We start from the raw sequence: 20,368 nt of genomic DNA, 5'->3' as shown, positions 1-20,368 counted from the left end.
ACGAATAACAAATCGGCATAGCGGAATGAAGGAAAGCAATACCATTCGCCTGGTACATGCTTTCGCTATGAACCATATAACGTACGTCACCTCCTACGTCAAGTGGCAGGCGACTGAACGCACCAAACTAGATTGTCTCATCCGCAAGGCGTATAAACGCGCAATCGGATTACCGGCCAATACCAGCACGGAAAAATTTCTCGAGCTGGGGTTGCACAATACTCTAGATGAGATAATCGAAGCACACAACATCACCCAGTACGAACGTCTGGCAAAGACCAGAACTGGTCGACACATCCTCGAGACACTGGGTATCAACTACCATACGCAGCGCGGCGAAAAGGTCGGGATACCCAGACGTATTCACGAGCGCATCGTCGTTATGCCGTTGCCTAAGAACATGCATCACATCGGCATCGGCCCGACGCATCACATCGGTCGGCGCAACAGGCCCGCCCAAGACCTTGAAAAGAAATTCGGCAATAGCAAAGACACAGTTCACGTGGATGCGGCCCGTTACGACTGCCACCGCGGCTTCGCGGTCGCGATCACGGATCATGTAGGAACTTGCGTCACGAGTGCAACGATAGGCACGGAAGAGACGGAGGCGGCCGAAGAAGCTGCCATAGCCCTCGCGATAGCCACCACGGACGCCGAGGTGATAATAGGCGACTGGCAGGCGGCGATACGCAACTACGCCAGCGGCCGGATCTCCCGCGAAGCGGCCCGCATTCTCCAAATTCACGAACGCAACATCTGCCGCGAAAACGACAGTTTCCTCGTATGGACCCCCGCCCACACGGATCCTCCGCTTGCGGGCAATGCGACTGCCCACGCCGCGGCTCGAGGACTTACACGCCGACCTGCGACGCCTGCCGACAGTCCCGATGTTTCGCACACTTCGACAGTGATGCGGGAATGGACGTGGGGGGATCGCATGGCTACTTTCAGAGACATCACGCAACACTACAGACTGAACAGATGCAAATATCCACCACCCCACGTCAAACTGAACAAGAAACAGCAGGTTGCCTGGAGACAACTACAGACAAACACGTACCCGAATCCGGTGATCCTTCGCCTCTGCTACCCAGGCATTTATACGTCCGACGCGTGTAAGGCGTGCGGAGCCAGAGCGACGCTGCAGCACATGCTGTGGAAGTGTACCGGTAACGCGCAGCAGTCCCCTACGAACCCGGTAGACATGGCAGTCTCGAACCGCGAGGCGCGATGGGAGGCGGCTCTGCTCAGCCACGACCTTGTCGATCAATTATGGGCAGTCCGGCAAGCCCAGGATGCCGCCCGGGTGCAAGGACTCGAGGCCGTCACCTAGGCCGGGGTGCTTGTAGCCCCACCCCGCTCAATGACGCCGGACATATTCAATAAAGTTTTTACTCACTCACTCTGTCCATCCATGCGTCCGTGTGTGTGACCATCCGGGCGTCTGTTCGCGCGTCCACATGACCATCCGTGCGCCCGTCCCTGCGTTCATCCATGCGTCCGCCCCTGGGTCCGTTCATCCGCCCATCCGTCTGTGCAGCCATCCGTGCATCCGTTCATGCATTTGTCTGTGTGTCCGTTCGTCCATCTAGTCAACACTGCAACTACTGCCATCTCGCATCTTTTCGTCATATATTCCGTATATGGAAGCACCGCCATTCAGCGGACATTCCAAGGACTAAACGAGAGGTGGCACACGCACACTTTCTTACGGCTTGCGCTTCGTGTCTACTTCCCACCTTTAACCACCTCGAATTCATGGCATATACTAGGTCACTCATGGCACTGCGACCCAACGCTCGCTAAACCTTTCTACAACCAAGGAGGTTACGCCCAGCGAGTATAACGTAGCAACCCTTTCTTGTGAGATAGTGCTCAATGTACATGCCATTGGCTGCTAATGGGAAAGACAGGAGAATTCGGCTTTTAGTTCACGCGCACGCTGCGAATTTTTTATTGTTGAACAACGCGCAGGAGAAATCTCCCACCGGCACCACCTTGCAGGTCAAAGTGTAAGACCTGTTACGCACTACTACGAGCTTACGAATAGGCACCGCTTTAAGGAGCTCCGCCCTTAAAAAAATCCCAGCGTAATCAGGGAGTGAATGATGATGAGTAAGGCGAAGCTTCGGAGGGTTTTTTCGGTAAGCCGTGAATCGTCCGCCCACTGGCTGCGTCCTTCTATCTGTCTGTCTGTCTGTCTGTCTGTCTGTCTGTCTGTCTGTCTGTCTGTCTGTCTGTCTGTCTGTCTGTCTGTCTGTCTGCCCATCCGTCCGTCCACCCGTCCATCTATTTAGTGAACACTCCGATTACCTCCATCTCACATCTTTTCATTATGTATTAACTCTATACAAGTACTGCCATCTAGGAGACATTTGAAGGACTAAACAAGAAATGGCTACCTACTACTACTACATACATCGAGGACGTGCGACCAATGGTTCAAGGAGCTTCGCCCCTAAAAGGCTGTAACGATTCAGAGTACTTGGTACTCTACTATGGAAAAGCAGAAAGCCGTCCCAGTCAATAAATATCAGTAGACATATGGTACATAGATTGTGTTTGTTTGAAAAAAAAGTGTTTAACGATTTGGATCACTTGGTACTCAACTACGAGAGGGCATAAAGCGGTCCCAATATGTAAAGTTCGTGTAGAGGCGGCTTGATTGCGAAAACTGGCGGCTCGTGCTGCATACCCTTTCACCGGCCGCTCCTTATATAGATGCACAGGATCCTGACCTTCAAGAAAGTGCTAGTGGAGGATTTTTCCAGTGCGCTCTTGAACGACAAAAATTTGCACCGTGCATGGTAACTAAACGCAGACTGAAAGCCTGCAGACTCTGATTGGACACTCATGGCTGTTCAATGGAAGCCTGCTGGCTCACACAACCCATCAGCAGGGTTTGGCATGCTGTAGTAGGAAGCATTGGTCCATCAGTGCACTTCCCCAGGTTTCTCTCTTGCGAACGCCACGACGAGCGCATGCGTCAACGCTGTCTCAATTGTAACCGTTGGGCCCGTTGCTTCGCATCTACACACGGTTCCTTTTAGTGGGGGATACTGTATTTCTTTAAATGTAAAACCGTGTGCCTCGGTGTACAAAATAGTTGCTTACAAGATATGTTTACTACTCTGTGCCACATTCTTCTAACAATTATCTAATATTGGTATGATATAGCAGATGTCAGCGCACAAATAACGCTGTGAATACGTCATTTTATCATTTAGTCATTTATCACAACACCAGTAGGAGCACCAGGAGGGTGTAAAAAGCTTGCCTTTAGATATGGGTGTTTTCTTCTAGTGGTTTTCAGGTTTGCCAGCCATCATCACCGCCATCTGGGCGACGACGAAATCCTACCTCAGTTCAAGGCAGCACAGTGATCTCACCATCTCTGATAGCGTGTATGCACTGTCCATTACACTTACAAAAACTCATAGCATCCAGTTTGCATTCGCTGATGACTAATTGAAGGCGAAAACTATTTTCTTGTTTTTTCTGAGTCAGTTTATTACAATTGCTTTATCCATCTAAAGCACGGCCTTGAGGATCAGAAGCGTTGCAGGATTTATCTGCATCACACAGTTTGCACAGCCGCCGGGATCGCAAACCTTTTATCAATCGGCTTGTCACATGATGTGGTATTCATATGACGCAAAGTTAATTAGCATCATAGTGACGTCATAATATGCCGCTAAAGAGGCATCAGCAGTCATAATTATTTGTGTCGTCATCATTTGATGTGAACTTTTTGCATCACTCATGTTGACGCCACCGATGCAGACGCCGACGGTAAAATTTTGTTGTTGATGAGGCATCTTAATCTTTCGCTCTAATAATGCTACAGGAAAAAAATATTTGAAATCGGTCAAGATATATGTTTTATAGCTGCTCTAATGAGTCATTTTTTACTTGTTTTCCTTGATGCCTCACCATAAATGCAAATGGTAGGTTTAAAAGGTTTCAACAACATATTTGTTCGCTTGCTGACTTTTCTCACAATTTCTCTTGCTCTGAAAGCTGTGGGTATCCTTCATACGTGAAATATGCGTAAAGCAATGCATATATTTTAACGAAAAGTGGTCCTATATTTCTACGAGGATACGTTCATCAAAATACAAAATCAACACCTAATAAAGGGTGTTAAAGCCGATATGGCTTTTATGATACGCAGAAAAGTGGCACTCAGATGGAAGCTTAATGGTGTCGTTTAAGGGGGGATTTGGAGACTGGGACTTTAAAGGTAGGATGCAAATGAGCAACTCATCGATTTAATTATACTAGATTATATTGAGGTAGTAGAAGGGGAGGCTAAAAAAATATTGCTTTCAATGCATACTGCATACCCTACAAGGTTCCACGACGCTGTTCGTATGTACTCGAAAGAAAAGGAATGCCTATCTTCGCATAAAGCCCAATAATAGTTCTATTTCATCTCTAGACTTGATAAGCAGTACTGACGTTGTACTCAACTGTTTCCTCAATTTTCCTGCTGCCAACTTCACTGTTTTTAGAGCAGATATTATGCATACATGGAAATGCGTATTTATACGCTTGACTCTTCGGCTTAGGCTGCGCATCGGGAAGATGCTTCTTTTCAGGGGAAAGCTGATGCTGTCTGCATACTGCCAGATAGACAAGTGCAATAAAGACACGTATTTTTTTTTTTTGCTAAAGGACAGAAAGGCAAAGAACAGAAAGTTTTTAGTGCGAAGAATCCACTGCCAACCGGCAGCTATAACTTCGTATTTGTTCGTTACATATTTTGTTATGACTTTGTAGCAATATCTCTCGCTCATGTATTGGTTATTAAATGAGTAGTTTATGATAAGCATGTTATGAAAACGCGTATAGCTACAATAGTCTTGAATCTCATTATATATTGCGTAACTATATTTTATATAAAATATTTCACGCATACATTTTAACTCATATTACCCTGTAAGACTTTTGTACTTAAGAGGCAGGTCTTAATTCGTAGGCGTAGACTGCTTGAAACATTCACGAGACACATAAAAGGGAAATTCTGGTTGCGTGACCATGCATTTATGAAAGAGTGAACAGCATTTAAACCAAGCAATGACTACACAGTTTTCTAGTGCCATGGTGATCAATGGTATGAGCCTGGAGGTATTAAGCTATGTTTGCACTTTAAAGCTTAACATGCGCTTAGTTTTTTTTTTCATTTAAAAGAAACAACTGCACTATAAATTTTGGAAATCAAACAAATCACTTAGGTGCCCATCAGCTCGAAATATTCTTTGTATTGTTCGTCAAGTGCGTATATGATAAAATATATTATTTGTTCTAAACGTGAACAACACTTTTCTTCCAAATATAAAACAAACGGTGAAGGTGTCATGAAACAAATAATGGCTGCGGCAACTGCATCTGTGTAGAGCTTCAAAGGAAGAATTGCGCTAGTGCGCTCTCTGCATAAATCATTTTCAGATGGCGTAATTTATTTGGCTTCCACTGCTTAGACTTACCATGGAAAATGTTAGACATATCGGAACTCACAACGTCCCATAAACTGCGCGCCCTTTGAGCCATTAAAAAGTATTAGTTCACTAAAGCGAAAATCCCCAGGTATGTCGTAGCAAACAGAAATATTTATAATCTACCACTATGGTACAAAGTTTACCATTTGAATTCTATCCGGTTTTCTTTTTCCCGGTCTTTTCAGGTGCGTGTGGCAGATGAGAGATCTGTATGACTGCATCTTCATCGTTCCAGTGATTGGCGTTCTTTTGGTAATGCATCCTGGCGATTGCTGGCTTCCTAATATTTTTATCTAACACACTCAGCACGTCAATACACGACAACTAAATGAAGACATCGCATAAGAGATGGGCTCAGCAAAAATAGTTACATAGGTGATGAGTGTTATTACTTGGCATAAAGTGAGGTCTGTGTCGGCATATATTTGTTTTTATGTTTCATTATATCTGATGTCACTAATTAGATGTCCCCTTAGTAACTGCACAATAACAAGTGTATTTTCATAATGACGCCATGTTGTAACGTGCCCTGTAAAAAATTGATGTCCCCCAATCGAATAAAAGTTGTTCAATAAAAGTCGTGAAGTAGGTCAATAAAAATACCCTGCGAAAATTGTTCGCTCATGAGAACGTTAAAAAAAATTTCTGACGTTTCAAAAAACTCTATCAGTGAAAACACTTTGACATAAGTTCCGGAAGTGTTTCGTGGCGACAGCTGCAGTTTATATTTTCTCAGCAGCTAAAGTGGAGACAAATGCAAATTTAGTTTTCTTTTTTGAAGGGCTGAGCGTCTTCAATCAATGAGTCTTTACGCTTCGCACGGAAGAAAGACGGCAGATTTTACCCTCACTTCATTTTTGTTGTTTCTTTGGAATAAAATTACCTTGCGCTATCAAGCAACACATTATCCCTTTCTGTATTATTTTAATTATTTACAGACGTACATGTTTTTCCTTGCCGAGATTATGTGGGTGCTCATCACGAAGCTCCGAGCTGCGAACACAGTCGAGTCTCGTCAATACAGGTCAGTGTTTTATTATAATAAATATATATTGGGAGCATTTCTGGGAGACATACCTAATGGCATGCACTCTCTGTGTGCAAAAAAAAAAGAGGTAAAGCGTTCTTATAACGACAAAATTTTTCTGCTAGCAGATTTTCTAATATATTGGAAAGTCGAACACACACGAACTCACCTATCATGATTTTAAACATTGTTAATAGCGTTCTTTCGGCACATTTTTTTTATAAATTTACTCAAAAATAAGACAGAACTTGCGCATAAACTGCTTCCATAGCATTCTTAGCTAATCAGGGAACTGAAATGCTCCTGGAGGACACTAGTGGCACATTATGTTGGTTGCTACCACACTCTGGCTCTGGCTGATACAATGGGGGGGGGGGGGGCGCTTCTCATTCAACACAAAGAGCTCAGGTTTGGCTCGAGCTTATAGCCGCTCACCAGAGCAACCTGACGAGGGAAACCAAAGAATATTGTATTCCCTGTGGGAAATAAATACCTAACAAGCCAATTGCGCAGACACCCTTTGTGCGTGCTACCGTGGCTGATGCAACGCGATCTTGTGAAGCACAAGAAGCGCATCGTTAAAGAAGCGCACGAAAGCACTGACGAAGAAGGCACAAGCACACAGAAAAAAGCGCAGAATCGCAACTCACAAATTTATTTGAAAGAAATATATTGTAAAATGAAGAGATGTAGGGCAAATGTGGAAAAAAAAAACGTTTGCAGTATTCAAAACTCCACATCGAAGTACAAGTGCCTAGCAGAAAAGCAAACAGCGCACATATTTGGCTCATTTTGCTTCATCTTGCTGAACGCTACCGACGCATCAACACTTTCGCAAAAGAGGAAAGGTAGTGATGCAGCGCCTTGCAATGCCTTTTCTTAACTTGCCGTGGTGAATGAATGTGCTCCAGTGTATGGGAGCTTTTGCGTTTTCTTGAATATCAGGCAGTGAGTCTCAAGTTCTGAAAATTGAAAATAATTTATTCAATAAGCCTTCATTACATCGAGTATGCCTGCGATTTGAGTGCCAGTTTTGTATTGTTGGGTGATTCTAATTCGTACGAGTGGGAATGTTTGCGTTTGTGTAGGTGATGTTGAATATCAATCGAACAAAATTTGAACCAGCGAAGTCTAATCAGGGACAAATGGCTCCATCAGTGCGAGAGGCTCTCGACAAACGCACCTTGTACGGGTTTCTTTTATGCGGTGATTTATCTGTATATGTGTTGTGTCATGTCAAATACGTCATTTCTTGTGCATCTCCATTTTAAGTCAATATGATTTTTTTTGTTTTTAATGTTTTGTAATAAAAATATGCTCGAATTCTCGTCGAGTTCAAGAGAACAGTCTTCTGTTGTCGCACTTTCTTGCCGCTAACACTCACTCCTACTGAGCCCAAAGCAATATGCCCATTCAAAGTCAGGCCTTTCATTCTCGGCACTGCGCAGTGGATGAGCAATCGCGCCTGCACTCATATTTCTATTGATGTCGTATGCTGATATTTAGAATAATATTGGGCATGACGAGTTTGCTCGTCAGGTTCATTATTATGTTTTCTTCTCTGCCTTTCATCTGTTTTTGTTTCTTCTTTTCAGCCCCTAACCATTCCCCAGTTCAGGGTGTCAAACAGAACGTGCGTCTGGTTCACCTCCCTGCTGTTCCTCTTATCTCTCTCTCCGGACATGATACACAAATTTGCATACGGTAGACACCAAAACTAGCCAGATTGTTTGCGAATTTAAAAAAGAATAATGCGCCGAATTATAATTTTTATCAACAACACTTTCTTTTGCGTCTAGTTGCGACGATGGTAATAAGTTTTAAAATTTTGAACTGAGTGTCTACATGCCTTGCAGTGAATGTAAGCAAATGTGAAGTCTGTTGCCTTTTTGACCACTGCAATGGCGTTATTTGATGATGCCAATTTCCCTCCAAAATCACATCTGAGTATTTAGGTGAAATGGTCCTGTTATATGGCCATGACTATATTTCAGGTCTTCTTCTGCAAACAACTAGTGTATTTACCTTCCCGAAAAATTAGAAAGCTGTAAAACTTGCCGGAAACCCTTTATAGAAAAAAAAAACTTGCCTGCTTCTTTTTTCAAGAAACAGTTTTACACGAAAGCAAGACGGGTCTTCACAGAGGTTGAGTGTTTATTGTAAATTGCTTTGCCGCGAATGAATAAGTGCTACAGCAACAAAATCGCAATGCGACGCGAAGAACGACAAGCAGCTCGAAACTTGCATCGTGAACCGCACGCAGAAAACTTGCACGAATTGAACAAACAGAGTACGAGCACGGGCAGAGAACTGTCACAGCTCAAAACGTAAAGCCTGCTGCTCAAACAGAAAGATGAAACGAACGCTCAAGTATACACAGGACACGCGCAAGCAAGTGTCACAATTCTTAATTCATTGTGTGTGAGCAGCGCACTCCTTTCTTAAACGAAGTGACTTTTAAACACGCTCCTTTCTTAAACGCTTCATTCAGTGATTTGACCTACATGCACTCTTCAATTAAAAAGACCAGTCAACGGGCTTCCACTTTTTTCCACCTTCCAAAAAAGGTCGCGCATATTTCGTACGCCCGACTAACCTCCTTCTACGCACAGTCACGTCAACTCGGCGATCGGTGACGTTACTTCATTACTTTTTATTGAGACCTACTCTAGACCAATCGATGAGCTGCGTGCTGCGTCACGTTGCCAATCGCCAAGTTTACGTCTCTGCGCGTGGAAGAAACTTTGTCACGCACAGAAAATACGCGCGAACTTTTCCTGCGCGTTGTGGAGTCCATTTACTGGCCCTATAATTTGAAAAAAAAAAACTTGTGGTGGAAGCACAAGTGATAGAAAGCACCCCGAATCCCGAGATAAGCGTGTGCACCAGTGAACGACCACGCCAGAGAACATCTATACGCAACTTGAGCACGCCACGTGGAGGTGCACGCTCGTAGGAGCACGCGGGATGGCTTGGGCTGACGGTCCTAGAGCTCGCGTGCCGAACGTGCGGTCCTCGCACCATCTTGCTACTGGTGACAAAAACACACTGAAGTAACGAGCTGTGATGCCGGCCAACGGTACATGGTGTGCATGAATGGCTTGCCGTCAACCGTCTGAGCAACGTATGTTGTTCGGCGTAGTGGTAAACGTAGCAAGAGGTGACCGGTTCGATGCCCTGCCTAGGTGCCCGTCGTTCGTGTTTTTGTTACAGCTCGAAACACAATCAATGCGCGTTCAATTGAAATGGTGCACATTTGGTGCTTGTAGTAAGTATTGGTCAAAAATGTAGTTTACAGCTTATACGATGATGAATTGTTGCGGCGTCCTTCGTACACCACAGCGCAGTTAAGGACACTATCGACCGCAGCAATCTAGACTTCCTTTATTTGCACCTTAAACGCAGTGAGCCAGTCGAATCGTCCAGTTGACATCACGTAATTGTAACTCGACGGATACGGAATCCGCGGTGTTCGACAGATCACGCCGGGACAACGAGCGAGTAAAGTTTGCCCCGGCCGTGAAAGCAAACCTGCTTCGCTCACGGTTCATGTCTCCTGAATGAAGGTACATTCGGGGCACTGTGTGCGATAATGGATCGCTTGTGCGTGACTTTATCTGGCGCGACGATGTGTACAGAGCAATAAACGAAAAGCCACGCATTCTCGCCATCAGGTGAAGCTACAACAAGATCACGTGTTACATTTTATCACGGCGGTGACTTCCCAAAATATCTCGTGGGGAATCCAGCACCTCAGAGATGCGTTCTTTCTGTAGTGAAAGCATTTCATGAGGGGACAGGAGCAAATGTGCGCCGCCCGCGAGAAAACAGGCATACCCATATGTAACTGAGACCATTCGTGAATAAAACTTTACTTTCACTAGTGGGGTACGGGCACAAGTGTAAACCTAACCTAATATTGGTTTAGCAAACTAACCATTAAAAAAAATCACAAAATATCCATGAGGTGACTGATGAAGAGTGGGGTGGATGAATGGACACGCAGACGGATCAACAAATAGATGTACGTACCGACTAACGCACGGACGCACAAACGGGCAGACGCATGGATGGACGAACGAACGCATGAACAGACGCAGAGATGGACGGACAGACAGGCTGAAAGATGCTTCGCCCCACTCTTTATCATTCACTCCGTGGACATGCTGTGACACCTTTTTTTATCGACATGCAAAGCAATGCAACTGGCTACGACGACGACTACGACAACACGAAGCATACGACCCACGGCGTAAAAAGCCTAGCCCCTAAAAAAAGTAGGTTGCGAGAAACATCTGACACTACACTGCGTGCAGCTAGATCTACGCATATTGAGAGAAAGATAGAGAGAAAACGTGAGAGAGAGCGAGGGAGAGAGAGAAGAGAAATGGAAAGCTCGAAGGTTAACCAGCCTAATAACGTTTGCTGTCGGGATAGTTGGTGCGTAGCTAAACATGAATTTATGGCACAAATGTTTAGACAGGGGCGAAGAAGATACGTTAGACACGGAAAAGCGCAGACATGAAAAGGTTGCGAGTTGTGCGCTTTTTCGTGTTTTACGTGTCTTCTTTAACTCTGCTTGTCTAAACTTCTCCGCCATCCGGTCATGTTCAGGTTAGCCAGAATGCACCCGGTTCGCTAGTCTACAGGGGCGGAAGGGGGAAAAGAACAGAGAAGAAAATAAGGAAAAAAAAGCGAAGTAGTTCAGCAGCGTGCACAGACGCGAATGTAGCACGCATGCCCAGCAGTTCATAAAACTGCAAACCCTCACATTTATCGAGGTTTCCATTCAACATTAGAAAGAACCCGAACTACTCCTTTCAGGCTTTGTGTACTTGTCAAGCTTACCTTTGTGCCTGCCTATATGGGGACTACATTAGGTGAATATTATCTCACTTGGTGCTCTGGTGAGGTTAGAGTGAGGGGGGAGGGTTTAGAACATGTGGACGAGCTGTGCAAGGCCAAGAGGCAGTGTGCTTTTGTCATGCCCTCATTAAACTGTTATTGTAAAGCGGTACTCATGCAATTTTAGCTTTGTATTCGACAGCACGAAGAGGGTGTATTATGTAGCGTTTATACTAAAACGACTTCAAGTAAGCGTCACTAATGTGCCAGTATATTATAGATTGCCAATTATGTCAATGCCACCTGACACAGTGTGCAAAGTAACATAACTATAACTCTCAACTGCAGACACCACGTGTGATTTTCCACTAACTGAGAAATTTGATTCTCCGATAACGGTATTTGCATTTGTAGTGCTAGTGGAGTTTCTGAGAAGAAAAAAATCACCTGGAAATAACTACATCGCCAGGGATCTAGCGAACAAGAAACTGGTGCCTTTCGCGTTCTTCCGGCTTGTTCAGGACGTATTTAAATGAGCCACATGCATAACTCCTTTTTATTGAGCATTATCTTTATCCAAAAACAATATTTCATATGTGAGATTCTTAAGCTTTTCACGTCTTCCTATTTTATTATCTCTTCAGCACGTGCATCAGACCATTTGCAGCTCATACGCGCGCAATTTTTTTTTAGGCAATCGGCAGCCATGTGCTTACATATGACAGCAAGATATCAAGCCGCATGCTTCTAATTAGAAAACCTTTTGCACTACAAGTTCCGTGAAGAACAAGTAGGCTGCCATAAATAATATGTTGGTACTGACAATTTTGTGGCACTTACCGCCAGCATAAAAGGTGGGATGATAGTGGAAATAGTTATATACTGGTTGTTATATTTAAGTGCGTGCTTTAGCAAAGAGCCACATCCTAGACTTTACTTTTTAAAATGCATGTGGATAACAGAAATGCGTTATGAGAAAGTGACTGCATGGATCGATCGTTTTGTATGTTACTCATGCTTCGAATAATAAGGCATCAAACTAGTGTTCGTGAACTTTAATGTATATGTCTTTATGCGAAGTTCTCGTCTGATTTGTTTCCAAAACATCTAGGCAGTCAACTCCACCATGGGTCAATGCACGCCCCTCTAACCGTAAAACGGCAAGGCAAGTAGCTAGATTTCGTCGACGACAATATTAACAATGAACTGGGGTGCACTAGCAAGCAGTCTCTGCATGAATCATTGCATTGTGGACGTTGCCTTTTAACTTACAAGGATGCCGCCTAACCAAGTAAAGTAGCTAGCTTTGAATTACCTACCCAGCCTTGCGTTTTTCTTAGCAAATGCTTACTTTGGCGACTAACTGCACAAATCGACTTACTGCATCTGCTCTTTCGCATGTAGTTATTTGCTCTTAGTTTGGAAGTCCTTCGGAGAATGCTTCACGAGGTGAATAGTCATGTGTGCTTCGCAAGACAAGTATTAATGCTCATATTTGGCTGCTTGCTTGGAATAATTTTTTTGCTTTCCAGCATAGTGAGAAAAATTATGCCATATGTCCCACTGCACATTGTGTTGTAACCATCGCTCTCCACCACTTTTTTCGTTGGTATACCTGTATGTACACCAGCGACACCAAGTAGATGAACTAACTACAAAGAATAGTCTTTTACAAGATTTGTCTTGCCTAAAGTTTTGAAAACGTACTACAAGCAGTGTGATGTAGTATTTTTTTTCTTGACAGGTCATCTGAGTAACGATGGTGTGTATATGAGTGACAACAGTGTATTTCAGTGATTCCTTTTTACGACACCGCTTGGTTGAAGAAGTGTTCAAAAGAGTTAATTTAATACCAGGAACCAATCAGTATTTACATTCTGAATAGTAACAGTGAAGTCTTCCAATTATTTATGTAAAGTAAAAGGAAAAATTCGACAAGTTTGTCGTGCCTTTTCATCTGAAGGTTTGTCCGTCAGTGGAACTGAGAATTTTTTAGCGGCTGAAATTTTTACACTAACTCCCTCCTGGGCTTTGCAATATGCCAAAAGGTCTCCGCAGGTGTCGTAGTTTACGCATACGCTATTGCACTGGAAACACGAAAATACACGTACGAGCATCAAGTATTGAAGGATATAATTTACGTTGTCGTCGACGTTTTGGTAATGATGTCTGTAGCTGGCGTCATAGTTTTTGTGCTTGGTTTTGTTTTTCCTTCTATTACTCGAATGCAGGAAGGCTGCCAAAGCTCTACTGGTCCTTTTGCCACTTCTCGGTGTCACCTACATTCTCGTTATTTGGACACCTACGCACAAGACTGCCAGAGTAATATTCACCTATCTGCAGATTACGCTGCTGTCCACACAGGTGAGGCTATCCGTGTGTGGACTTTTCAAATGCTGTCACATTATCAAAGATGTCATCGTGTGAATGTATTTGCAGTACACTTTTATTCAAAGAAAGTACTCACAGCCCAGTCCATGGTCGAGGTTGATAACAAAATTTACCTGTGCAGAAACCGGGAAGAAAATTATTTGAGAAAAAAAATGAAAAGCAAACTTTTATTCTAAATTATTTCTCGCCATTTACATTAAATTTACCCCTAGTAGGATCTCCTATACATCGCTTGTCATCATTATCCGTTATTTATTAATAAAATTGTGTCTCACTTAGCGAAATGAACCTCTCAAACTTGGCATTTACTTTTTCCTTTCATAGTGAGGCTCTGGTTCTTGCAGAGTTGATGCGTTAAATAGTACGTGAGGAAACATTAGTCAGCTGACAGCTCATAATAAAACCCGGTGCTGGATGACACCAACAGGCAGAAAAATAGTCTTCCACACTCACCCTCATAGCTACTAGTGGCGCTGACTAACGCTTCCAGGTTTAAAGGCACACACGTACCATATACAGGTGAACGGGATATTGCCCTCCGACGTAGCTTAGTTGGTAGAGCATCGGATGTGTTGTTCGAAGGTCACAAGTTTGGTTCGTGCTAGCGGCAAGTTATCTTTTCGTGCACTTTTATTTCTTCACATTCATGTTATAATTGCTACAAATAACGTCTCCTATCGTTTTTTTTGGCACCATTATCAGTTATTTCTGAATAATACATGTTGTCCATGTTATTTTTGTGTGAAAATCATGTTTCTGCCATAGAGTGCACGATTGAACCAAACACGTTGAAACCTTTGGGAAATAGTGTTGTTCCTTGACTTTGTGTTGTATGATTGCCTGTCGACAGTCTTACGAAGAACGCACAATGTTGATGAATTTTGCTGTTTTTCTCATATTATATGAGAAGCAGCTCTTTCAATAATTCATGTAACACTGTCCCTCCGTCGACACTGCATTCCCGTGGCCGCAGGTGCTAGCGCGGTACCAAGTATGTCATGCCTTCCCTCGCAATGCGCGCACGTTGACTTCACTCTCTCCCAAACCTGTAGCCGCTTGCCGCATGTAATCTCGCTCGCTTCACCCTCTCCACTGCTCGCAATGTTCGAGCACAAATCGAGTGGAACTACTCTTTCCGCTCGTTCATCTGCCATGAAACTTAAACGAAACATAAACCGCCTCCCTTGTCTTTGCGTTTCACAGAAATGTTTACTCGAGTACATGCTACACCTAGTTTTGCTCTAAACCATTTTTCCGGCACCCTCGTCGACGTCCGTCTGTTTCAGCCGGGTCAATGGCGTGCGCACCGCTGCTGCTTCGCATCTCCTTATGGTTCCCTTAGGGGCAATGTTCATATTTTAATAATGTAACTCCTCACCTTTTCTTGTCTCTAACAATCTACCAGACTGAATTTATCCGTCTAATTAGCACTAATCTACAAGAAAGTTAGCGCTAACACGACCAGGGCACTACTGACTCTGAGATGTCGTCAGAAAATGCAATACAATAAAGATAACAAGCAACTTGGTATCTGCCCTCGTATATGTTTGTGTGTAATGGTATGCCGTTTATACGCAGGGTTTCAACGTCGCTGTACTCTACTGCTTCCTGAATGGCGAGGTGAGTATAGATTTCTTGAAATATTCAATAGAAACAAAATTTACTACCTTTCAGCGTAAACATCAAGAACACGTAGCGCATGATAAAAGTTGCCGGTAAAGAAGCAGTCAACATTGTTTCGTTTTCTTTTCCGCACACTGTGTACGCAAGCAAGTACTCTATCCCAGTCAGCTACACTTATCAAGGCCCCTTTATAGTGAAAGATCTTATGAGATCACAAAGGGTCGCATGAACCGGGGTTGTCCGCCGCCGCCGGTTTCCGTTACAACTATGAAGCGAAATAAGAAAAAAAACCTAAGTAAATAGAAAATACAAGGAGACACGAAGAAGCAGACATGAGTCATGTGCGTGCCAGCCGGGTATTCTACCACAGAGCTACGACGTTTTTTTTAACTCTCATTGAACATTGAGCTACGCCGGTGCCTGAAACTCCGTTGTAATCTGGCCTTACCCAGTCTTGATTTCAGCAAAGGAATCGCGTTAGTATGGTTAATAATGCGCTTTTCAACAGTAAATTAACAACCAGTCCTCACACAATGCGAATCGCGTAAGGCATGGGTCACCCGATAGACCCACCCAGTACTAACGCTTGTTTGTGTTCACCTAATACCTGTTCGGTAGATCAACTGGAGGGGTCCCAACGATTGAGTTGTTCATCGAACAGCATAAAGCTGTACAGTAATAAATGTTATATGACAATGATTGGAAATAAGGTAGTAAATTAGGAAGCTCAATCTAATATATACATATAGAAAAAAAGCTTGAGTCAAAAGCTTTCAAGGTCGTCAGCCACAGCACTGAAAAAGTGCACAAAAGTGTTGCAAGTGCTTAGAGAGTATTGCACTTTTCCGAAGAATGGGGCCGTGAATTCCTGCCTACTACACAAAAATTATGGCAATATATGGTGTAGTGGGTACCCTGCAAGTTTGTTTGTGGCAGTTACCCAAAGAGGGTCTATAAAGGCTCTGAAAGGCCGCATTCCCAGGTTTTGATGTGACTTTGATGCACGTTCTGCGCAGGCCTCTCGAGTTTTTGTTTCTTGCACTCCACTGCTGGTCGAATGACATTACCAAAAAGAAAAAAAAAGTGCTAAGCTATAAGTGCTCTAGTCGTGACGGAGCACCACATATTGTTCTGCCATCTCTCTGTTCAACTAGAGGGTGCTGATTACCTGCTATAAGAATTGTGTACAGATCACCATTGGTCATGTACAGCTCGCATTTCGATTAGGTGAGCGGTAGATCAAATAGGAAGATGCCTACGCGTCATCGATCTAGATGGCCAAAAAGTGGCACCATGTCAATAATATAATGGGGTCCTTGCCTCAGAAGATTTCAAAGAACCTTCTTTATAGAACTATAATTACAAGCGAATCATATCATATGACAAGCAATTGATGAAAAATAAGCTCTTTGGTACAATTAGGGTCTCACTAACGTGATATTCGCCAATTTCAGTTTAATTCACGAATAAGTTCAGTACAATGAAGCTCGTTAGGTCGAACACAAGGAGGACTATCAATTGTTCAAATAAACCAATCGGGTGCTCAAATTCACAAATATTGTGTCAAACTACTCGAGCAGAACCCAAAAAAGCCACCTTTGGACTCGACATCGTGAACTAGGCGGTAATAGAAGATTGTGGCAAGTGATCTCATTGATTAGGTTAACGGAGCTTTTAACAACCAAGAGAATTCGTTCATCTGTAATTGATACCCCACTTCTGCTGTTTGGTTGTTTTGCATCTCTAGCAAGTATAATTTGATTTTGTATTGCAACATGTAGTGATAATTGTGTGCCGACATTCCCGTGGAGCGTCGACAACGGGGGGCTGCCAGTTCGAGTTGACCGTTGCGGATACCAACTAGTTTGAATTATCGCGAGTTTTCCCCAATAGAAATACACAGGATTGTATTGGGATCAAGAAGTCTTTTCCAAATAGCTCCAACTTGGAATTAATTGAGTTCGAATTTACCAGCTTTTACTATACTTTTTGCAAGCGTAAGGCGGCAAAGTGACCGTCAGATTAGATATCTAGTTTTTCTATTGATATATGTAAAAAAAGGTATATCATATTGTAGTATTGAAGACAATGCAAATGACTTGCTAATAGTCATCTCTCTGCAATTTAGACCTTCTGTTGGGAAAACGGACGCTTCTTGAGAAGTATACGCTTCTTGCGAAGAGTTTTCCGCATGTTTTTCTTGGAACACGGACAGGTAACACTGGAATAACTTGGTCAACCAAAAGAAGCAAAATCGATAAAATCTCATCCTTATTTTATTGGCAGGGGAGACAAGAACATTTTGTGTTTTAGCACGACAAACTCCTTGCTTTATTTATTACATTTTAAGAATACCTTCACTTCGCTGAATAGACGTTATTTCGACTTTGACATGCATGCCGTACTGTTGCAACAATACCTTGAAGTATGATCAATGTTTGTTTCAACTGATCGTGTATCTATCACATGGTTGCGGGATTACCCTCTCGTGTAGGTGACCGACATGACTGCAGAATTGTCCATTCAAAGTTCGCGAAGCATTGTTACTTTGCACTGCACAGGTGCGAAAGTCCGTGCGGCACCACCTGGAGCGCTGGAAGACTGCCCGTGCCCTGAAACGCGGCGGCCGACGTCGCTCGAGCGCGTCACGTTTCAGCGACGTCCGTGTTGCCAACTCGAAGCGAGGAAGCTGCGGAAGCTTCGCTACGACCACCACGTCGCTGGGAAATACGCGCCTCTACTCGGCCACCGGAAAGCGCTTCAGCAACGCTTCCTACGGCCCGGTGGCCCTGAAAGGTGAGCTTGTGTGAACGCGATTCACTGACCTGCACCACACGACTCACGTTCGCAGCGAAACCTCCGACGTTCCTCGCGGATAGGCAGCACTGACGGGCGACATGCCGGTCTACATTCAGCATGCAATCGTCAAGAGCTAGCGCGGAATGGCAGTTGTCTGTGCCAACGCGACTAGATGAGCGTTGCTTCCCAGGCATTTCACTGCCTTGACTGTGAGACTGTCGTCCGCTCTTAACGTTCGGTTTCGCATAGCGTAATGGTTTCTGAAGAAACAGGGTATGGGAGTAACTTTTGCTAGCGGAACATTTCCCTGTAGTTGCTGTACTGGCCGAAGATTACCTGTCAGATGCGGGTCGATTCGGCCTGTATAGAGATTCATTACTCTCCTTCGACAATATTTTTTTGTCGACCGTTTTAAGTTTACAGAAGTGGAACGGATCATTTCACAACCATTCTCAACATAGGAGACGTTGCCATAGACTAAATTGTATCGGATTAGCTGGAAGTGGTGACCTGTAGTATTTGGTGGCTTGGCTGAATGAAGGGAGCGCTGGTTGGGTACCAGGTCGGGTGACGGCGTCTGCTTAAGTCAACGATGCAGTATTGGGGACGCGTGCGAAGGATCCTCGGCAACTTGCGTCTGGATAGCATGGTGAAGTGAGTGGTTCTCGTGCCAGAAGAAAGTGATGAGCACGGTTTGCCAAGTTTCGTCAACACACCAGCCATCCACAACTAGCCACAACTTGAAAGCGAAAGAAACTGAACGTTCGCCATCGAACGTTGTGTGACTGTGAGCAATGTGCGCGTTGTCGCTAGCACTCGATCGCTGGTGCTTGTCTGACTGTTACCAGCGTATATATATAGAGTGCTTGAAAAGGGTGCTACTGCGGTGTTCAAGCAATTCATATCTTCTCTAAGGTGACGTTGTGACTGGAAATAGTGCGAGGGTCCCACCGCTTTTGATGCTTGAAGTGGCGATGACGGGAAGGGTATTGACGTTGAACGACAGTGTACTATTACTGGCTTCATTTGTATACTGTATCCCGTATGTCATCCCATATGTGTGTACGTGACATTGACGAATCGCATAGAGGTACCTTAACGATATTGCTTCGAAAATATTATTTGTTTTGGTTCTAAAGCAGTTAAAGCCACGTTCAAGTATTGTTGTCCACAGATATCAGGCAGTAATTAACAGTGCATAGATTGTTGAGCACCTGTTGTACGTGACACAAGACAAAGGTCTTGAAAATCCTAGAAGCAGTCGTGATATCACAAAAGAAATGAAATGAAAAAAATAGCATAGCATTTTGTGGCCTTATAAGTAATTTATTGAACGAAAACGCTCTATTGCAATAAAGATGGGTGTGGGGACCTGCTTTTACGGAGCTGTTTCTTTCTTTTTTGCCAATTTGTGCCGCGGTAATGTCCCGCACTACTGACAGAACTCTATACAAGCTGCCGAAGAGTTTGTGCTGTCACATGTTTTGCATCACATGTTTTGTGCTGCCACAAGTCATGTGTATAAATGTGAGACGATTCGTGGTATGTGACATTATTTTATACTCTTGTAAGTGCGTGATCCGAGTGGAGAGGAATGGAAACACGATGCGGAGAATATGAGTGCTCACCATCTTCAAGTATGAATGACACTAAACTGGCGCCAGGTGACATAGAAGTTTGCTGTAAATGTTACTTTTTTCACAGTGTATGAACATTTTTATTTATAATAAATATCACGTTTCTGGCAAATAGTTAGTGCTGCAACGCTACCCAAACCTAGGGTTCTTCTTACGGGCAGTGCTGATTATTAGACAGCTGCCAGATCTTCGAAATTACCTGCACGCTTACTGTTGCTCTATTAGGTGAACATCACTCGCCAAGGCTGCGTCAGTGTGCGCTGTATTAAAGACAGGTAGTTGCCAGTAGTATGAACTATTGTGTATTCGCTGCTTTCTTAATGGAGTTTGTAAGCTTCCTCGCGAGTGGCCGAGGAATGCATAGCACACGAAACTATTTGATGGTGTAGGTGCCCAAGGAATAATCAAATGGGTTCATTTGGATAGCGGTAAAAAGATGTTGTTGCTGAGATTCGCGATGAGATTCTTGAGTTATATATTCGTTCTTATGTATGTTTTCGTTGTTTGAACATAAGCCAAGTGGTGACATTGTTACCACGCTGGTC

The 20,368-nt window shown here is 43.8% G+C and overlaps 1 protein-coding gene across 1 annotated transcript in view; it reads left to right on the top strand.

The window, feature by feature from the left end:
* The window catches only part of LOC119187318 (diuretic hormone receptor-like), a 50,583-nt gene extending 32,242 nt beyond the window's left edge, over nucleotides 1-18,341 (top strand). The window contains exons 6-11 of the mRNA XM_075867262.1: nucleotides 3,314-3,404; nucleotides 5,687-5,753; nucleotides 6,440-6,525; nucleotides 13,605-13,737; nucleotides 15,343-15,384; nucleotides 17,949-18,341. Of these exons, the coding sequence (XP_075723377.1) occupies nucleotides 3,314-3,404; nucleotides 5,687-5,753; nucleotides 6,440-6,525; nucleotides 13,605-13,737; nucleotides 15,343-15,384; nucleotides 17,949-18,197 (668 nt within the window). The 3' untranslated portion in view covers nucleotides 18,198-18,341. The remainder of the gene's footprint in view (nucleotides 1-3,313; nucleotides 3,405-5,686; nucleotides 5,754-6,439; nucleotides 6,526-13,604; nucleotides 13,738-15,342; nucleotides 15,385-17,948) is intronic.
* The last annotated feature ends 2,027 nt before the right edge of the window (nucleotides 18,342-20,368 follow it).

This window comes from Rhipicephalus microplus, chromosome 1, assembly GCF_043290135.1.
Source record: "Rhipicephalus microplus isolate Deutch F79 chromosome 1, USDA_Rmic, whole genome shotgun sequence".
In the NCBI taxonomy this organism is placed as follows: Eukaryota; Metazoa; Arthropoda; class Arachnida; order Ixodida; family Ixodidae; genus Rhipicephalus; species Rhipicephalus microplus.
Note: the sequence above shows the minus strand (reverse complement) of the source record. Positions and strands in the feature narration are given on the sequence as shown.